Source organism: Malus sylvestris, chromosome 17 (assembly GCF_916048215.2).
Source record: "Malus sylvestris chromosome 17, drMalSylv7.2, whole genome shotgun sequence".
Lineage (NCBI taxonomy): Eukaryota > Viridiplantae > Streptophyta > Magnoliopsida > Rosales > Rosaceae > Malus > Malus sylvestris.
The window spans coordinates 33,262,580-33,284,969 of NC_062276.1; the positions used below are offsets into that span (position 1 = coordinate 33,262,580).

General features: G+C 36.8%; 2 protein-coding genes across 2 annotated transcripts; both read left to right on the forward strand.

The window, feature by feature from the left end:
- Nucleotides 1–307: 307 nt before the first annotated feature.
- On the forward strand, nucleotides 308–4,656 carry LOC126612567 (glycogen synthase kinase-3 homolog MsK-3). The gene is made up of 13 exons (XM_050281025.1): nucleotides 308–611; nucleotides 1,034–1,225; nucleotides 1,333–1,425; nucleotides 1,535–1,594; nucleotides 1,705–1,977; nucleotides 2,250–2,324; nucleotides 2,407–2,463; nucleotides 2,556–2,696; nucleotides 3,215–3,265; nucleotides 3,365–3,460; nucleotides 3,542–3,625; nucleotides 4,033–4,135; nucleotides 4,245–4,656. The coding sequence occupies exons 2-13, from the start codon at nucleotides 1,112–1,114 to the stop codon at nucleotides 4,325–4,327; spliced, it is 1,230 nt and encodes a 409-aa protein (XP_050136982.1). The 5' UTR covers nucleotides 308–611; nucleotides 1,034–1,111; the 3' UTR covers nucleotides 4,328–4,656.
- Nucleotides 4,657–7,215: 2,559 nt separating this feature from the next.
- Nucleotides 7,216–9,494, forward strand: LOC126612566 (polygalacturonase At1g48100-like). Its single transcript, XM_050281024.1, has 5 exons — nucleotides 7,216–7,842; nucleotides 7,968–8,135; nucleotides 8,282–8,326; nucleotides 8,412–8,619; nucleotides 8,706–9,494. Exons 1-5 carry the CDS (start codon nucleotides 7,447–7,449, stop codon nucleotides 9,287–9,289), a joined length of 1,401 nt encoding a protein of 466 aa, XP_050136981.1. The 5' UTR covers nucleotides 7,216–7,446; the 3' UTR covers nucleotides 9,290–9,494.
- The last annotated feature ends 12,896 nt before the right edge of the window (nucleotides 9,495–22,390 follow it).

Genomic DNA, 22,390 nt, shown 5'->3' on the forward strand with positions numbered 1-22,390 from the left:
GAGAATTGGGCCCCTCCATAAGAATTGGGCCTTGGAAAAAATGAAGAAGGACAAAGAAAGTCATGTGGAGGGGAGAGCAGACAAGTCTCCAACTGCCATCGTAGATTCATAATTGTGAATAAGGACAAAATTCTGAAAGGGAAGGTGGCGGTGGGGCCCCATGAGGGGTTTGACCGGTCAAAAAAGGGGGAGAGGCTGTTGAAAGTTGAAAAGAAAGAGATGATTGAGGACCGAAGAAGGAGGCAAAGAGAGAGATTATTAGTTGATTACTGATAATTAATTAGTTGATTAATATTAAATGTTAAAAAACACATAAATGCTTGAGCTCCGCTTTTGAGTTTGACTGCCTCCCTCTCTCTCTCTCCTCTTCCTTCCACCAAACCAGACCAAATCCATTTCATTCAACTTGTATTTTCTCCAAATTCCATATCTCAAAAAATCTCATTTTTCTTTCTTCGTAGTTATCCTTCTCGGTTTGTACAATTATATCAATAGTTAGATTGAGTGATTGATTGACATCAAAGTTTCAGAATTTCACATCGCCATCTAATCGCCGGCTCATGTCTCCGTCGCGCCGATCCCCTCACCTCCGCCAACTTCCCAGCCAATCGGTTAATCTCTTCTCTTTTTTCAATTTTGATTTTTGTGTGCTGAATTTGTACGAATTCTAATCTGATTTCATTGAATTGCTTAATCAAATGTGAAATTATGAACTTTTTGAAGAGTTGATTTGTTTGGAAACGAATTCGGTTTGGATTCTTTGGCTTCTGATTTCCGACTCTTGTTTAATTAACTAATATCCTTGAAACTACAGTTCATAGATTCACCAAATAAGGAATGTAGTTAATACAAGGACCTGCTTTAGGTTTTTTATTTTTTTTATTTTAATTAACGGCACTAGTGTGCGCGATGGAGGATTAGACGAGCAGAACTAGGCAGATTTTGACCTATGAAAAATTGAAAATGTTATGTTGCGCGTAATACTTCACTGCATTTTGGGTAAATGCTTGATACGTGGTTGTATTTTCGGCAGGAAAGTTATTGATTTGTTTTATTGAGCTGAGAAGGGGAATCCAGAAGGCGATTCGCTGAGTTCTTTTCGTCTGAGATCATGGCTTCCGTAAGTGTGGTTCCTGCTTCTGGTCTAAGAGAGCCCGGTGGAAATGCAGTCGGTGTCGATAATTTGCCAAATGAGATGAATGACATGAAAATTAGGGATGACAAGGTAAACTATGCGACTGTCTTCTTATGACTTGTACTCGAGATTTATTATTTTACGCAAGCTCCTTTTGGTTGTGAAATCTGTAAAATGTTATCGTTTTCCATTGTCAGGAAATGGGGGCAACTGTTGTTGATGGTAATGGAACGGAGGCGGGTCATATTATTGTCACAACTATTGGTGGAAAGAATGGCCAGCCAAAACAGGTGAGCTTTTGAAATGCTTTCTCTTCCCTTCCTACGGCTGCATTTTGTAGTTTCAACTTTCTGGCGTTTCAAATAGATGGTGATATGATTTTGCTTTCAATAACTCTAGACAATAAGCTATATGGCTGAGCGCGTTGTTGGACATGGATCTTTCGGATTGGTTTTCCAGGTAATTTTTCGTTTTGCTTTTATTTATTTTTTTTCCGGCTTTTGATGTGCTTATTCTTAATAAACTGTTTGCGGTTAGCTGATTGATATTTTGATTTGTTATTTATCCAGGCCAAGTGCTTAGAAACTGGTGAAACTGTTGCTATTAAAAAGGTTCTTCAAGACAAGAGGTACAAGAACCGGGAGTTGCAAACCATGCGTCTTCTAGACCACCCAAACATTGTGTCTCTTAGACATTGTTTCTTTTCGACAACTGAAAAAGATGAGCTATACCTTAACCTCGTACTTGAGTATGTCCCCGAGACTGCCCATAGGGTGATCAAGCACTATAGTAAGATGAACCAGAGGATGCCCCATATTTATGTTAAACTTTACTTTTACCAGGTATTTTTTTTGTTACATTTTAATTCTGTAGTACTTATTTTTTTTCTACTAAATTGTTCCTTTCCATATATATCATTTGAATTGTAGAGCATTGCTTTTGATTCCTTTAGATGAGGTGTGTTTTTCATGTCATTTTGTTGAACCACACTACATACATGTTTTGAGGAAACTCTGCGTGATGTTCTAATTATTTTTTACAATTTTTCGGAGAATAATATATATGACTCGGTAGTTATTGGATCTTTCATCTAATTCTTTGTATCTTTTTACAGATTTGTAGAGCTCTTGCTTACATTCATAATACTATTGGAGTGTGCCACAGGGACATCAAGCCGCAAAATTTGTTGGTATGTTGGAATTTGCTCTGTTCTGTATTTTGGTTCTAGTTGTGTGAATAGACTAATTGATCGTCTATCCCCATTCTAACAGGTCAATCCCCATACTCACCAGCTTAAAATCTGTGACTTTGGGAGTGCGAAAGTTTTGGTTTGTTTTCTGCATCCTGGCATTCTCTAGATACATTCCCTTTTTCTGTGGCTAATGATTTTGCAATACTGAATTGTTTGTACATTTGACAGGTAAAAGGGGAACCCAACATATCTTACATCTGTTCTAGGTACTATCGAGCACCTGAACTTATATTTGGTGCTACCGAATACACAACAGCCATTGATATCTGGTCTGCTGGCTGTGTTCTAGCTGAACTTCTGCTTGGACAGGTAGTTATTATTCTTCAGTGAGTGTTCTTTCTGTAAGAACTTGTAAACAAACAAACACCAAGACCAAAACATGAACCACAAACAAAAGGAAACCAACCCAGTTATGTGCACATAAATAACCAGAAAGGAAAACATACCTGCAGCTGCACCAGAACTCGTAGCCATTGCAGCAAACTTTCAGTGATCCTTCTCTTCTCTTGCAGATTGTCAAGAGCTCGACTCACAGTATGAGCGTTAGTTCTGTGAGAAGAGAGGTCACTGTATATATACATATAGACTTCACCAAAATAGATCAGGATTTCCTATCAAAATCCTCATCGGAAACAAACACTTGTTTCCTGATGCTAACCAAAATCCTTTTCAGTCAAGGATCAGCATTCCTTTCATCAATAGGACTTTCTATCCAAATTGAATACCTATAACCGGTCCTAAAACTTCTCTATCTCATACTCATATTCTTACACTTTCATCTCTAGGCTTTGATATATGTGCTAATTAAGTAATATCTATTTCTGCAGCCCCTGTTTCCCGGAGAAAGTGGAGTAGACCAGCTTGTTCAAATCATCAAGGTGATTGCGGCCTTTGATTTTTTCTTTTTTCTTTTTAAGGTTAAGCTGTTGGGTTAATGGTAATAGTTCTCATTAATAACTTATTCAATTCTCATGCAGGTTTTAGGTACCCCAACGAGGGAGGAAATAAAATGCATGAACCCTAACTACACAGAGTTTAAGTTTCCCCAAATTAAAGCTCACCCGTGGCACAAGGTACTTGGGATATTACTTGTTGTTTATTTCCTGTCAAAGAAATTGGATGTTAATATCCTTTTATACAACATTGATTATCAGATATTTCACAAGCGCATGCCCCCAGAAGCTGTGGATCTCGTATCAAGGCTGCTGCAGTACTCTCCAAACCTTCGAAGTACAGCTGTGAGTATTTCTGATGGGATCCATTATCAGTGTTCCTCTTTTGTGCTGTCTTTGCATTCATCCTATAATCACTAGAGGCCTCCGTTTATTCCAAAAAACAAAAGATCGGTTTAGGCGTACGAATGCTAAGCTGTTTAGGTTTTGATGTCCCCATCCTAAGAAATATTCATTGATATTTTTGTTGCATGTGCAAGCACATGTGGAGTCCATTTGATACTTCTTTCTTCTGTCCCATTATGGATGTGTGTTACTGGGGTCTGACCTTAATTATCATGCATCCCACGTATGACATATGCCTTGTACAGTTTTTGTGATCCGCATCGATCCGATTTAATCTTTGTACTTGAGCTTAGCTTCTTGTTACCCTTTCACAAGTTTTAATGTAAAGCGCTATGTTTTCAATGTAGTTGGAGGCCTTAGCTCATCCCTTCTTTGACGAGTTGCGTGATCCTAACACCCGCTTGCCAAATGGACGCTTCCTTCCCCCTTTGTTCAACTTTAAGGCTCATGGTAATAAGCGTTGTTTCTTTTTTGTACTGTACTTCCATCACTTTCATTTTATTCTTTGAGCAGTCTAATCCTAACTGGTAATTCTTTTTAATGATCCCACTTTGATTAGAACTGAAGGGAGTGCCTGCAGAAATGCTTGTTAAGCTGATCCCGGAGCACGCAAGAAAACAGTGCGCCTTCCTTGGGTCGTGACCGTTCTTTGTAGTTGATGTCTGATCTGCACAGAAACAAGTGGGATGCTGTAGAACCGTAGCTTCTGTCCCATCTATATGCCATCGTCGATTTGAAGCTGTAATATTTGTTTTTTTTATTAATCCCTTCTTCTTTGGCCCCTTTATTTGTCTTTATATTTATCCGATTAAGCCTTGTATGTAAAAGAAAGTAGATTAAGAAGTTTATTCTGCTTATTATGTGCCTCAAATCTTAATGGGTTTGCACACCCTTGAAGTGAAAATATTGGCAAGGAGGTTTTGTATCAGAAAATGAGTTGATCGTTAAAAGTATTTCCTTTGTTCTGTCCACCAACCCTATTAGTTAACATTCCTAACCCTAATAAAATTGGCAAGCAATCCATAAGAGGCCAACATTGGCACTCTCTCCCAATATGGGGGGCACTTGGGTGAAATGTTCCATTTGAAATGCCACGGCCTAAAGCTAATACTACTACTGATCATGCTACTCAGTACTTCGGTATGGTGGTATTGCTCTTCATTTGGAAGTGAGAGGTTTTAAGTTCGAATCTTGTGGATGGCGAATTCGATACTAAATTAGACTGCTCATTGTGAGGCTTAGCCGAACTCCTCTCCTTAGTGTAAAAATATCGATATACTAAAAATGTCGTACCCAGTGCACAAGGCTCCCGCTTACGCAGGGTCTGGGAGAGGTGAATGTCGGCTAGCCTTACCCCCATTTATGGAGAGGTTGCTCCCAAGTCTCGAACCCGAGACCTACCGCTCATGGGCGAAGGCACTTGCCATCGCATCGATATACTAAAAAAAATAAAATAAAAAATAAAAAAAACTACCGATCATAATGGTTGAGATAAAGTTCAAGTATACAAGTGCCAATTACAACATTTACAACCTCTGCACATTCATACAAGGCATAAGGTAATGCTGTATTTTTAAGTTATCACAAATGGATAGCGTAGTGTATTATCCACCGCCCCACATAGAGTTCAAAAATAAGCTATACGCAGCTGAGCCCACCTAATCATTTCACGATTTCAGGCAGAAATTTAGAAGATGGAGGAAGGGTTGGACCAGTTTGAAGAAGCAGCAAGCAACTGAGAATCCCTGGCTGAGAGAGAGAGAGAGAGAGAGAGTGAGTGTGAGATCAATGGGTCGGCGAGATCAGATATACCACACACGTATATATGTATATAAATATTGGAGATGTATAGCTGATGGTGGGCTGCCTAACTCAAGAGAGAGATAAACTCGATCTGGAATCCTTTTCGGCCGAAGTCACACCCCATTCCCAATAGCACTTGGAAAACCGAAAGGGACTGCATTATGCATTATGCAAGTGTGTTTGCTGTTTGGTGTGTGGGGTTTGGTTTAATATATATACTACAACACAAACGTATTACGTTGCAAAAAACTGCCAGAATTCCCTAGTGATTTTCATGATTCTCCAAAAAATGGACTGCAACCATGGCGCATATCATTGCAAACCAAATTTGTAACCCTAGATTGCCACAAATGAGGAAGAAACAAACCATTAGGGAAAGGGAATAATTGCCTACACTCACTCACTCTTATGAGACATTATATAGGGGGATCATGTCAATGTCACTATTGTCAAAAGGAGAATTTGCAATGAAGAGGAAATAAACTTTTCTAGTTACTTGCAAGTGGCCCTTTACCACAGTGATGGAAAAGTTTTGAGCCCTTGCATGACGGCGTATGTTCGAATCTCGTTGGTGACTAATCTAACATCTAATTTAACAAAATCTATCATTTGAAAAAAAAAAAACAAAAATTCTAATTACTCAATCTTAACGTAATAGTTCACTTATTGTAAGCCATTTCTAGTATAGAATCGTAATATACTGACCTCGTGATCTCACTAGATTTTCTGACGCAATGCGACAATAAGAACGGGAAATTAAGCAACAACTTTTAAAGCATGAGAAAACCTCAAAAAGTATGATTGAAATAATATAAACAATAATTACCCTAACACCAAGGGATGAGAAATTTATTCTTTTGTCTTAGTTAATCTATCTCGACCCTAGGAGGGACAAGAGTCACAAGCTAGGCACCCGCACATGATGCTTACTCCCAAAGATGTCGAGTGGGATCAAATTGGAAGTACTTTAACATTGATATAGTGATATATAAATCATTAATTTTTTTTTTTCAGTTTTAGTTTATATTTTCACTTTTAAAACTAAAAACTTTGTTAAAAAAAAAAAACTAAAAAAAACTAAAAACTTGTTCGATAATTATCAATTTCCAAAATAATAAAAATTAATTTCAATTTGACTTTTATGATTTTTAGGAACTTGAAAACTAAAATAGTTATTAAGCAGAATTGTTCAGTTTTCAAAAAATAAAATTAAAAACTGAAATGATTATCCAACGTTCAACTTCATATAAACACATGAGCTACGGGGATGGCTCTTAAGTGTGTAATTGTTTTGATCTCTATAATTCAGTTAGTCTATCAAACCGGACTTTTCCTTACTTGTTTTGGGTCAATTAATTTTCAATAGTAAAAAAAAAAAACTGAAGGAGGGATCGTGCCACTAACTATATTTGAGACCAAAGAAAGTGACAGTTATGGGAAGAACATGGGGCGCTTATGGATTTTCCCACCTTACCCACCCATTTCAATGAATCTTGTTATTTCGTCACCTTTTTCCAGAACCCACAACAAATAATAAAAGTTAAATAAATTAAAAAAAGAAGGCCAATGCCTGAATGGTATTGGTCGGCTTCCTTTTCCCGCCCCATCAAAGTATTAAATTAAACAAGAGGAAGAGAGAAAACTATAAGTTGGACTGGCCTTCCACTAACCCTGGCAACACTTGCTAGTAACTATTATATATAGAGACTCATCAGCCTTTCTGCATATATATATTCTGCATGAATTCTAAAACCCAATAAGCTCAACTTCTCACCTTGTGCAACTTGCTCTCTTCTTGTCCCACTAGTTTCTACTTCCCAAAATATAGGGTGCAATTTGTTCTCACATTTGTTTCATGACATTGACATAAATTTGTTGAATTTCATCCATATATTTCAAGTGAAAAGTAGAACTTTTCTCTGTTATTTATAGAATCAATTTAAATTGGGCAACCCAACATGAAGAATTGCAAGTTGTCACTGCTTGTTTTCTGCATTTCATTCTTTTGCTTCTTATTAATGTCCACCCAAGCCAGATGGCATAACCATACAAAACACAAGCACTCTCACAAGCAATCCAACATTTCACAACCTCCTTCCTCCTCACCTGAGCCTGCTAGTCCTCCCGAAGAGCCGCCTACCAATCCGCACCATTCCTCCGGTGCTTTCGATGTAAGATCATTTGGTGCTGTTGGAGATGGCCAAACTGATGACACCGCGGCGTTTAAGATGGCATGGGACACAGCCTGCCAAAGTGATGAATCTGCTGCAAGGATCCTTGTTCCCCAAGGTTTCTCATTCATGATACAATCTACAATATTCACTGGTCCCTGCCTTGGGGGCTTGGTGTTACAGGTAATGTACTAATTCTAGGCCTTTGTTTGGATTAACCTTTACTTTATTTCAGGACTTTAGGCCGATTAGTTGATGAAGTACTAAATATTTTTTTGTTGGTTTTGTGTATATTTGGTACTGAGAAGGTTGATGGAACTCTAGTACCACCTGATGGACCAGAGTCCTGGCCAAAGAACATCAGCAGGCACCAATGGCTGGTCTTTTACCGAGTCAATGAGATGTCACTGCAAGGCGGCGGTGTAATTGATGGGAGAGGAGAGAAATGGTGGAATCTTCCCTGCAAACCCCATAGGGTATTTTTTTTTTTAAATTGTTCAAATCCTGTCTGATATATATATATTTATTTATTTTGGTGGTTGCGGGGTTGGGGTGGGCCCCGGGGGGGGGTGGGGTTTGTGATTCAAGCAATTTCTGATCCTTTGAAAATTTAATGACACAGGGGATAAATGGAACCACATTGCCAGGGCCATGCGATAGCCCAATTGTAAGTTGAAACCATTGCTTTTGATACGTAATCATGTATATATGTTTAGTAATGAGCTTGAATGACATGAATTTGAATAATGCAGGCCCTGAGGTTCTTCATGAGCTCCAACTTGACAGTTCAAGGACTTAGAATTAAGAATAGTCCCAAATTCCACTTCAGATTTGATAATTGTAAGAATGTGCATATAGAATCCATTTCTATATCCGCCCCTGCAAAAAGTCCGAATACAGATGGGATTCACATAGAGAACACAAATGATGTCCAAATTTATAACTCAGTCATTTCTAATGGTTAGCCTTAAACTACTTCCAAATCTTCTATTTTGTTTCTTTCTCAATTTTACCTGTTTGTTATTAAAACCTCTCGTGTTGTGCAGGTGATGATTGTATATCAATTGGATCAGGCTGTTATGATGTAGACATACGGAACATCACTTGTGGACCTGGTCACGGAATCAGCATTGGGAGTCTCGGAAATCACAATTCGCGGGCATGCGTCTCTAACATTACAGTTAGGGACTCGATAATCAAAGGGACGGATAATGGAGTTAGGATCAAGACATGGCAGGGCGGGTCTGGATCGGTATCTGCAGTAACATTCAGTAATATTCACATGGATAATGTTAGAAACCCTATTATGATTGACCAATACTATTGCCTTACCAAAGGGTGCACAAACCAAACTTCAGCAGTGTTCGTATCTGACATACTCTATTCAAACATAAAGGGGACTTATGACGTTCGGAGTTCACCAATGCATTTTGCCTGCAGTGATGCTCTCCCATGCACTAACTTGACACTCTCAGAAGTTGAGCTCCTTCCTGCGGTAGGAGACAAGGTATCCGACCCGTATTGTTGGAATGCTTATGGAGAGCTGCAGACGCTGACAATTCCACCAGTCTCTTGCTTGTTGGATGGTGTTCCTCGATCCCTACTGGACAAGTACGTTGAGCGTTGCTGATTAACTGGTCTGATTTGTAAACTTATCCACGTTTGTAAAAAATTAGTAGAGGGATCATTATGTGAGTATAGAGGAGTTGTTTTATGTGCTCCTATAAAAAAAATTATGAAGTATGTTCCTTTTCTTTCTTCCTCATCTTGATGTCCTATATATGTATTGTCTTTTCTTCTAATTGAAAAAGATAATGAAATTGAGTCCTAGCTAATCCACTACAATCCATCAGTAACCTAACACTCTGCAAGCATTTGTTGGAAAATATACAAACCGGAAAAATCAAGAAAAATGATTTCCGCACCTATCTCTTTTGAAACTTTTTTTTGTCTCTTAATTTTCTGTTAGTTTATTCAATCCAAAAGGCAAAAAAGGGAAGTAGAAGTGCAAGCAGAAAAGGTGTAAATTAAAGAATGAAGATACCCATAAAAAATATCTTCTTTCCTCTGATTCAGTGCACAAACACAAGTATGTGAAAGTGCATATAATATTGATAAATCGAGACATACCATGCAGACACAGGGCGGCCACCAGTTTAGAACTGTTCTGCAATATTGCAACTTAAAAAAATATATGTACTCCACCATTCTAGAATTCCCCATAATTCTTTCAAATGTTTGCTTCAGATCACAAATTACAATGAAAATACTAACCTTAGATTGAGCATGGTTTCTCTTCTTAAAAAAAAATCAGTAAACCAGAAAAAGCCAACCATATTAACTGTAGGGAGCGTTAAAAAACCAGTCGTAAAAAGGTCGTACCCAGTGCACAAGGCTCCCGCTTTACACAGGGTCTGGAAGAGGTGAATGTCGGCTAGTCTTATCCCCATTTATGGAGAGGCACTTGGTGCGATGGCAAGTGCCTTCGCCCATGAGCGGTAGGTCTCGGGTTCGAGACTTGGGAGCAGCCTCTCCATTAATGGGGGTAAAGCTAGCCGACATTCACCTCTCCCAAACCCTGCGTAAAACGGAAGCCTTGTGCACTAGGTACGACATTTTTAGTGTTAAAAAACCAGTACTAATAAAAAACTTAATCCTCTCTGAGACTTGTTGATACATAGTAAGCTTGAATACTTTAGTTCACCCTCTCAGCCGCAACAACAAACTCCCACAATTTAAAAGTCTAAAAGTTTTTAAAATTTGTGGTTGCTATAACTTTGTACTATTAAATTATAGACGTAAAGTTTATGTGACATAGTTAACTAGTCAGAATTAATTAATTAATGATGGATTTGGCAACATGATGACAGAATTATAAGACCCTTTGCTTCTAAGTGATTAACCCTTAAAAAAGTAGAAGATTCCAGTTTTCTGCATGCCGATTTTATTTTTGTATGTTAGATAGAGACAATTATTATATAAAAAATGGGGTTCAAACTAAAAAAAAAAAGCATAAAATATAAGATACCGGGGAGTGACAAGATGAGAAAGAAAGGAAGATAATAAAAAAAAAGTGTGATATTCACACATCATTTTTTACATCTCACACACTTTTAAAAGTGAGATTCTCCTGTCACCTCATATTTTTTGCACAATGATTTATAATGTTAGCATGAGAATTGATGTCAACTTATAAAGTGACAAAGAGTCCATAAAGAATTTCAGTTTGAGAGAGTTATCTTAGCATTTCCCGTAATAATGTCCAAGACTGTGCAACTGAGAAAATTAGTGTGAGAGTGAGTGAAGTTACGAGGATTGTCGACCACAGATGCAGTCAGCAGCACTAGCTTTAAACCGAGAAAGGATGTGGGTGTTGAAGTGGAGGGGCGGGGGACAAAAGACAATCTTCTTTATCTTTCTTTTCTTGCACGCGCAGTAGCTACACACACTAATATAATCATATATGTGTGTGTGTATGGTATGATGCTTCAAGAATCAATTGTGTCTATGGAGTTGATATGTGAGGATCCATTAGGGCTTGTGTGTAGACTTTATATATATGTATGCTCTGACAAAGTGTAGGTCGGTGCACGGGCTAATGTCCAATGACCACCAACCAAACTTCCCTTTGCACTCTCTCCCTCTCTCCCTCTCTCCCTCTCTCTCTCTCTCTCCACATAGTTAATATAATAGACCCCTCAAAGGCCTCAACATTCATCTTGTACTTTCCTAGTATCTCATTTGTATATTAGTTTACATTCAGTGATGGGGCATACTTGTAGTCTTGTACAAAATTCTCAGCACCAATAAGAGTTTCTGAGAACTCTGAAGCTGGGATTTATGTATAGGAAAATTCCCATATAACTATAAGGTCCCCTACCTTTTTCTATACCTATGAAGCTCTTTTCAGGCCCATGACATTTTCTTCTCAGAACCTTAATTAGCTTCTTCATCCAACCATATTGAAATACTAATACAACTTACATGTTTTGGGGTTAATACGGGTCTAATGATTATCTAATTAACATCGTGTTGGTACATTTTTAATATTAAATTAATTAAAATTGTCATTATTTGTTGTATGTGGGAAATTAAGATGATTGTCATAACTTGTTGTTAGTCGGAAATTAAGATGGTTGTCATTATTTGTTGTTATTGAAAAATTAAGATGAAGTCTTTTAGCCTTTCATATTTTGTAACTCTTATAACCTTTGTTTTGTTAGTTTGTGTTTATTACCATATTCATTAAGTGTGAGAATAAATCTATAATTAGTAGCATTTTCTCCACCATCCTTTTATTGATTATCCCACTAGTAATTCCTCGACAACAATTATTCTTTATTCCTTCATCTTTTCTGTTTTACTTATTGGCCAAAGAAGGGTGTTTTCATGTGGTGGAGCTTTAGACTCTTCCTTTTTGTGCAGATAGGTTTGAGTCACTCAACAATTCAGTTGGGTTATTGTATCGTGGAGAGGACAAGTCAAGAGATATACTATTGGATCGGTTTGTGGACTTTTGTTAAACTGCAGTGGACTTCAATCTCCTTAAAAAGAGCGAGATAATCGCACCTTAGCCTAATTGTCTTTATGCTTCTTAGAATAACATCATATTTCCTTGTAATTTTCCACACATGGTATCAGAGTTTTCAAACATCTTAGTCCATGCTCTCAACTTATTTTTTAATGTGAGGTTTAATGTGAGGGATCGATCGACGATAGCGCATTCGGTATGCATGATACATTGCCGAGATATTCCCAAAAGGTTAGAGTATTTTTCTACGTATAGAACATGCATTAATTATTTGGAAAGTTGGAAGGTAAATAATGGCAGAGTACGAGATAGTGCTTGTGCTAGAAAGAGAAAGAAAAAGAAAAAAAATGAGAGAGGATGAAAAAAATGGAAAACATTTGAATAGGAGAGAATCTTACTCCGTCGTAGAAATGCCTGAAGTCGCGTGAATATTAGCATGGCAGGCTGCCTAAAGTTTACCCATAAAGAGAAAGGAATCTGGCTAGCCCACTAAATCCTTTCTCATCTACCCACCACAAAACAAACATAAATATATCGCAGTACTAGCAATTGCCTAAATATGACATGTAAATAAACAGTCATTTGCCATGGATATAATGAGAGGTAACACCGTACGTAACTATAAGAACATCAAGAACAAAACATCACTCATCCATCACTCATCCATCACTCATCATCTGTTGTTGGTGTCTGTATGACACTTCTAAAGGCTCAACACTTAGAAATTCACCATTAATTAAATCATATTGTTTGGGTTAATATTTAACTCTGGGCTTAAAAGGAGAGGAAGCCCAAAAGAGCTCAATAGTGAAGATTTTGCCCGAGGCCCAGGGTTAAGTCCAAATACCCATTTCAAGACAATGTGACAGCTCCCCATTAAATGCAAAGGGTAGGTGTTTACAAGGGAAGTGACAACTAATGGAAATCAACCAATTCCTAGCCCAAAAGCACTTTTCCGAATGGCAGAACATGTAAAAATGCTGATGACTCACTACCCTCCAGTTGCTTTTGGGCAAGAGCAGAAACAACGCAGTCGGGTTAATTCATTTATAAATTAGGGAAGAGGGCCCAGAGATAAGGGCACACAAACAATCAAACAAACAAACATACAACTTGTCTCTCAGTCAAGCAAATATCCAGAAAGCTGTGCTTTGTCCAGATTCTGCACCCCTTTTAGCCTTAGACTCCCCCTAGAAAGACATCTTTTGTCTATGTAAAAACTCTGCTACCTTCTTCGAATGTTGTAGTATCAATTTTCTTATGTAAACCTATTTACTTTTCAACCCTCTTTCAATACCTAACTCTTTAGAACTACACCAAAGAGATTACAAGGCGTTTAATATGAAATCCCATTCCTGGATTTCACTGTGATAATCTATGTATTTGTATTATTGAGGTTCTATATTATTTTTCGAGAATTTATATTAATTTATTTGAAATTAGGTTTTAATTAAACTAGTTATGAGGGTAGGGTAGAAGTTTGGAAATTAATTATCTAAAATCCATAGACCTTTCGAGGTCACGGTTTATATTTTCGAATAGATCTCAAAGCCACGAGCACATAGGCGAAAGCCATTTGTGAGTCCGAATTATAACGGTATAGTTACAAACGTTTGAAGTTGTGATACTATAGATTTTATGAATTAATTATATCCCACTTTGTGGGTAAGAGGCCCAGATCGATCGATATGGGGTTAAGTGGACCATCATAATTGAAAAAAAAGGAGGGGGAAGCAACCTATCAGGTGGAAGGGAAAAAGAAAGGAAAAAGAAAAGAAAAGAGGGATTTTTCCCCTTCCATTTGGTCAACCCGTGCACCCACAAACCCAACTTCAACCCGAATGAATTCCAGTCAATCTCCACCATTTTCAAGCCATTCTCACCCCTCAACCACCTGCAACTTATTCCACAACCTCCCATCTACCATCTCCACCCAAATTTGGTGATTTTTAAGCCCAAAAACAGTGCGGGTGATCAGAGGTGTTTGAGGGCGATTCAGCCGTTTCGGCAAGTTTTACCACCCACCACCACCCCTAATCAACTTCCCTTGGATCCAGGAATAAGACCCAATCAGTTGTAGGGGTGTTGGAACATCGAGGAAGTCGAATCGAATAACACCCATCTTAGGGTTTCCGGCGGGTTTGAGTGATTTTGGGGTTTTTCCCGGTCGAATTGAACTTCAGCCCAGATTGGATATGGATCACAAGTAGTGGAACTATTGACAAGATTGGATATGGATCACAAGCAGTGGAATTATTGACAAAATATAAGGAGTGGCTGATGTGGACATTCTAGTGATACCTCTGGTATGTATTATGTGTTATGTGAGTGACATTGGACTACTCTTGTTGGGGATCTAGACATAAGGAATGTGTGTGATATGTATAATGTGTGATGATGAGATTGCACCATGTAGTAGTGGTACATGGATGGTCCTGCTTGGTATATCCGCGATGGGGGACCATACACATGCTAGGAGTGATCATGCTTGGTATATCCGCGATGGGTGATCACTACCTAGAGCTATATGATACAGTCCTACTTGGTATATTCGCGATGAGGGACTGTTATGGGTGATCATGCTTGGTATATCCGCGATGGGTGATTACTGCCTACGGTATTAGACTATGCATATGGTTCTGCTTGGTATATCTGCGATGGGGAACCATACACATGCTAGGAGTGATCACGCTTGGTATATCCGCGATGGGTGGTCACTACCTAGAGTTAGGATGTGGTCCTGCTTGGTATATCAGCGATGGGGGACCATATGTATTCAGGGGTGATCATGCTTGGTATACCGCGATGGGTGATCACTGCATGTACAGTACGATGAGATTATGCCTATGGTTCTGCTTGGTATATCTGCGATAGGGGACCATACGCATTCTAGAGGTGATGATGATTAGTTATACTTGGTACATTTGATAGCCGATCATATTTAGTTTGGTTTCGTTGAGTGGTCCGGAACCCGAGGTTGTTGAATTTCGTGGAGTAGTCTAAAATCCCATTATTTGGAGAAGTAGGCTTGGTCTAACCATGTCACTCTAACCTTAGTTTTATATATATTTGTGTCAATGGTTTCGAGAATCTTGTGAATTGAGTTAGAAAAGATGTTGGACGTCTGAGTGACTATTTCGGGATTTTCTATGATTCGATTATGATTTCATAAGGTATGAATTTAGAAGATATGGAAATAATTGTTATTACTTTGATCAAATTAATTAATTAATGTGGCTAGAGAATGGTTTTGTGTTTCGTCGGTTCTTAAATATGATGTATGTTGTGAATTACGATATCATGATGAGACATAATGATTTATATGTTGGATGGGATAGAAATCATGTTTTCATGGGGGTTGGTTATGTAGCCTGAGTCCAGGAATTACATGTTGTCGGGTTATAATAAATGATTGAGGAATGCTATGCTTTTCTGCTTGAACTAAGTGGAATAAACGTCTGATTTTGTGATGAGTGAACTACGAATGGCTTGATCCTTATTGAGGGTACGTAGGCAGTCTAACGAGGAGGTTATATGCAGCCATAAAGTAAAGGAAAAATTACATTGCAATTTGATTCTCGAGTTGTGATTTGCCATATCTCGAAGATGGGGTATGTGAGATATACGAGTATTTGGTGACGTCACGTGTCGATCCTGGACGTATGTCGGGATCGGGGCGTGACAACTTTTTGTGGTACTAGAGCTTAGGTACTAGGTCCTTGTACCTTTACCTTAGTGTAGGAATGATTTTTGGGTAATGCCATTTGTAACTTTGACGGGACACTACTTAAGCGTTTGATCTTGTCAGTTTGAAGCCTTGTGTTGCTTATGTGACATTGCTCTTGGTTGGTATCGATGTGTTGAGCTCATGTATTGTGCTAATTTATTTCAAAGCATGTTGATAGTGCGTTGAATAAGTGGTTCAATTAATTTTTACTTAATCCTAGAAAATGTGATGTGAAATTCACATGCATCATCATTACTTCAAATAGTAGTTAGAATGCCTTCATTTAAACCATGGATATGGATGATTGTGAAATGGTTGTGTTCATATGATTGAATGGGAGAATAAAAAATTTTAAAATATCATATTTCATGTTATAGCTTCAAAGATGAGTGTTTGATTAAAGTCTCGAATTAATCTTGAATTGGGTTGATATTATGTTATGCGATATTAAAATTTTGAACGTTAAGATGATTGTGCAATTGTGATAAGTAGATAGAAATGTCGTATTATATTTGTGCAATTGAGAAATGTTGAATTGGGCGGCCAAGGCCGTGGATGTTAATTCGGGCAAAAAGGCCTGTGGAATGTGAGAAATGGATGAGTGGGCACAAAGACCCAATGTTTCTGGGGAGAAGCTCTATGTGTGGGCTGCGAGAATAAATTATCAAAGTGATAAATATGTGTGACGTGTTTTGGCCAGGTATATTATAATCTTTTCCAAACTACTAGTCACTTATGTGGATAAAAGAAAAAGATGATGAAATTGTTGTTTCGCCAATGATGATTATGGCTAGAAATTTTCAAATATTATGGCCATGCTAATTATGGCTGAAAATTTTAATATTTATGAAAGTCATGATGATTTTATGAGCGGGAATGAAATCGCAACCCGATGCTATGATTGGTTTAATATATAATGGTGAATAATTGTGATTTGGAATTCCAATGAATTTGGTTGGAATTTTTTATATGTGATTTACCAATTCTGATGGTTTGGCTTGAAATTCTGATATTTATTTGACCAATGAGGGTTATGGCTGGAATTTATGACATTTGTTTTGCTAATGATGAGTATGGTGAAATTTTTTTGATGTTGGTATCACCAGTGAGTGTGGCTAGAAATTTTGAGGAAGAATCGTGGTAACGGCTATGTATAGTCAATGATGGTAAGTGGTTTTACCAACGCTTGTGGTTATTATGCTAATATTTATCTAGCCAATGGTAGATGTGGTTTGATAATTTGGTATTTATTTAGCCAATTCGGATTGCTGCTTGATGTTTGATACATATTTTGCCAATGTGTATGGCTAGAATTTCTAATATTTATTCTGCCAATAAATGTTGCTGGGAATCTGAGTATATGGGTGAGAATCATGATGATCTATCCGTTAATTTATTTATTTTGAGCTTGAACAAACTCGTAGACTGAGGTTATGATTTTATTTACAATAAATGGAATGATGGGGAAAGTTTGTAATTATAAATTTGGTTGGTTTGGTTGCCATAATCATGAGGGTTTAGGTGAGAAAAAAATTAGTTTATATGAAAGAGTTTTCTACACAATCATAGTTCATTGGAATTTTGTAATTTGGAGTGCTACTATTACAAAGATGTTGTTGTTGTATTTTAGAAGTCAAGCGCCGATCAACTATAAGCATTGTAATGGGGCGTAAACTTATTTTAAAAGCAGAATGTCTCACATTTGTCTCGACCAATTTTCTAATTTTTCTAATTTATTATGTCATGTTCATTTAACATTTAGTTAATCACGTACATGCTTTAAAGTGTGTACTCATTTGCATGATAATTTATAAAAAAAAATTTAAACAAAGATAATTCAAAATTTGTATAGGTATTTAATATGGCAATTACACTTTAATTTTCCAACAGGACACTTGGCAGGAGCAAGGGTCCAAGCCATGTTGAGAGGATCTCGCCATCCTCCTTGTAAGGATTCGGAGATCCTCCAATCACATCTATTCATCATACATCATGCGTTTAGTTTTTTGTTAAATACTGTTTATATTCAATTTTAAATTAAAAAATTTACAATGATTCCTGACCGCATGATGTACAATAAACAAATGTAATTTGAGGATTTTTAATACCCTCACAAAAATGATCCGATGATAATCTTCCTGGAAAAGATGCAGTTGGAACAGGATTAGTATAACTGGGCTTTCTGTGAGGGACATGTTTATAGAGTCGAAGTTGTCAGGGCCTAAATGCGGTTTTGAAGTGCGGTCCCTTGGTATTTATTTCCGAGTTGGGTACCGAGTCTAGCCATCGCATTTTTTATTTGCCACAAAGCCCATCACATTTTCAAAGTTTCAAAAAATGTAACAAATTGTACAAAAGTAATTGTTTTTACCTCATTTGAACTATAAGCCTCTTGCAAATGTAGCAAAATCATATAAAAATGTTGTAGTATGAATTTAGAGAGGGAAGAGAGAGGGAGATCGGCAGAGAGAAGAGAGAAAGAGAGAAGGACTGGAGGAATTTTGTGTTGATATTCCTTATATCTTATGCTTTTATTTATAGTAAACATGATGGACTTTACATGTCGTACAAATAATACAGAGTACAATAGGAAATATTTAGAAGATCTCATAGAATTTTTGTATACAATCTACTAAAATTTACAAAATCACATTCTTAATTAAATATTAACTGCAACAAAAACATAATTTTAAAAGAATCTATATCCAATCCATGGTCCAGAATATTGGAGAATCAGTAATTTACATACTTTTATAATTAGTTGTCAAGTTTCATTCTCAAAAAAGTACAACAAACAATTATGAAGCTTTTCTCTCTAATAATCTTTCCATGTGTTTTTTTTTAATACAAATGACATTCTACACTAATATATATTAAGAAGAAAAGGGGGAAGGTTTAAATTTTAGAAGAGAAAGGTACTAACCATCAAGTGTTGCTCAGAATTGGGAAAGGATCCTCTTCGGATCATTTCCACCAAGTCCACCAAGGCACACAATTCAGGCTTTTGAAATTTGATCAAATAACTAAAATTATTATAATTTTTAAAGTGTGTCCCTGTTTGTAGTCATTAGATCAAGTTTCAAAAGTCCGAATTATATGTTTTGGTTGACTTGGTGGAAAGAATCCGAAGAGGATACTTTCCCTCAGAATTAGTGGTGATGTGATGGAGGAACCATTGAATTGTCAAAACATTGCAAATCGAGATCTACATGTTAACTAACTCTCTTTTTTTCTTCATACAATTAATAAACCCTTAAAAACCTAATACTTAAAATACCTAAAATATTATCATTTTTCAATAAGTTTTTGTTCTATGTTCTCATTTCATCGGCACAAGACACAATGTGAAGATGTAAGGTATACATGGCATGGAAGTTATTCCACATAAGTTAGTCTCTATTATATACAAGGATGTGATATTCACACACCCTATTTTACTTCTCACACATCTTTTTAATTTTTGCAAGAGGTCCAATATTTCTTGGCTGAGATGTTAAATGCCAGTTATGAATTTAGAAATATTCAAGGGAGACAGAACTTGAGGTCCAATAACATTAACAAACGTTAGTTGTGTGTGCATAACGCTAACAACCGTTAATATCTAATAATTAATGAATTTGTTTTTGTTAATAAAAAAAAAGGATGAAAGGACAATTTAATTTTCTATAATACAAAAAAAAATAATGGGCAATAATGTAATTTCATAGATCTAAATTTTATTGTATGATGTTAAAATATCTTTAATATTTAAAATTAAAAAAAATTAAAAAACAAAAACTTCCTACTCTCCCCCATGTTCTCTCTCTCCCCCTCTCTCCTTCTCATTAAAAAAAAACATATGTTCATACACAAAAAATGTGTAGGCAAATGCTAGTGATGAATAAATATCTTATACATACGAGTAATGCTAAAAAAAATCAAATTTAAAAATAAAATAATATGATTATAAATGATTGAATTATTAATTAAATATCGATCAACATATTTATTTCTTATTAATAACGTATTATTTGATTTAAATATTTAATCTTCGTAGAATTATCCCTTATATATATATATATGCCTTCCTTCCCTGTTCCCAGACGCAGATTGCGATGGTCAAAATCATCCTTATTTAATAAATACATTAGGGTCAAAAAATAAAAAATGAGGGTCCAGTTGTAAATATCAGATCATCTGTCAGTCCGAAACGCAAGCCGGGGGTTTGGGACGTCAGCTGACATGCGTCACGCCATACGCAAAATCCACCCAACTAATTAAAAAAGTAGCAACTGGTAGTACTAGAACAGAATAAAGTCACGCTCCATTCCCGGTGACGTCATATGTTCTTTGCAGCTGGATTTTACCATTATCTCCATCCAGTTAGGGTACAAATATGAAATATGGAGTTCTCTGCAAGGGCCGGTGGGGGTGATTTCGTCTTTCTGTCCTTATGCCAAATCGGACAGTGGGCCGGGCTCCTTCTTAATTGATCACAGGATTCACGGTGCATATATAATGATGATGGTTTTTGGTGACCTCAATATGACTACGTCACCATGCATGTATAACTCTATAAGAAGTCTAAGATTAGAGAGCAGCACGGTACCCCAACAGTTGCCAACCATGGAAAATAAGAAGAAGATTGAAGACGTTGACCAGGTGTGCTGGAAACATCAGGATGATGATGGACTCAAAGAAGAAGAAGAAGAGAGCGAGGAGATGAAGATGGAGAAGTTTTATTCGTTGATTCGGAGCTACCACGAAGCTCGTAATCGTCTAAGATTAAGGAACGCAACACGGCCGCCGCCGCCGCCACCACAAGTTCATAGTGATGATCATGAAGTATTGTCGGTCAACAAGGTCAACAGCAACAAGAGAAGAAAGAAAATGGGTGGTGATGATGATGATGCAGGAGGAGGAGGAGGTGGAGGGAAAATTTGGGTGCCAAGTTTTGAGGTGGGGGATTTTGCCAACGAGGTGGAGTTTCGACGTTCTCTCTATTCTTGTAATAATATTATTACTAGTACAGGAAGTACTGCTAGTTCTGCAGAACAAAAACAAGATGATGGAAAGAACGAGTTCCTGGACTTGAGGCTCACCCTATAGACCAGTGTGTGATTTGCAAGTACATGTTAAATTAACCTGTAATTAACTAATTGAAGTTTCTTGATGTGTTAAATTAGGGTTCTCAGTTCTTGATGATGTTTAATTTGAATGTTAATATTTTGATCTTTACTCTCTCCTGAAATATGAATCCAAGATGGATGAATTGGTTACTTGAGGGAGGCAGCCGCAGAAGAACCTCCGACTCAGTTCCTTGAGAAAACAGGCGAAATGATTTTAGGTAGGGATAACTAATTAGGGGGATGCACCGTGCATTTTGTGCTTTTGGCGCAAGAAATGTTTGTTTTATGATTTAATCACGCCCCATGACATCCGGCAATCATAAGTTTGCGACTTTTTTTATTTTAATTTTATTTTAATTTTTTTTATGTTAAAGAACATAATAAACCAAAGAATAAAAACAGAATCGACAGGGAAAAAAAAAAGAAATAAAATATAACAAGGAAATTAAACAAGAAAATTTTAACAAAAAGCTTCCGGTATTGTTCATTTTAACGAAAAATCACATTTTACACTAAAAAGTCAATCCTGGCACTATTCACTTTACCTTTTATTTTGTCCTTATCGTTAAAATTCAAAGTTTTCAAGCCATTTTCATTATTTTTCCTATTAAACAAATGCCCCTTATATGAATAATGTGTGTTTTTAGGCAGTGGAATTGTACATGCGATGCATGCATTCGGAGGAGTGCAGAAGAAGAAAAAAATATAGAAAAGACGGTTTTCTTGATAGTAATATGCATAGATTATTTTATTATTCACTTATATTGCATCATGGGAATGAAGAATATCATGTGACACTTTATGATAGCCACAAAACAAAAATCGTCTTGTCTTCCAAAAACACAAAAAAAACAAAAATCGTCTTAATTGTCAGACCCTAAATGCTTTTCTAGTGGTTGAAATACATTCGTGTCTGCTTCGCTAGCCCCATTGTTTGGCATTAGTTTGTCAAGATGCAAGAGGCATGAGCGCTTTAAATAGACTACTATGGACATATTATTCAAAGAACCGCATAGACCCTCGATTTTGTTTAGAAACAAGAAGATTACAGCCTAGTAGTTGGTGAGGGCGAGTCACTTAATACTATGGTTTAATAGTATTCTTCTTTATTTGTAAATAAGAGATCTTAGGTTCAATATTTATCAAATACGAATTTGAATCATATTATTGTTAGTCCGAGTATAAAAAAGCCAATTGGAAGAACATTTATCACGAGATACCGACACCCACAAGGATGAGATGGTTATCAATAATTGGTCCATATACAATAAGAACAACACATCATACAACGTGTCATCTTGCATTTTTAATCTCGAAAATCATTTACATGATATGAGTACAAAATTATCATGACATCTTCTGTCA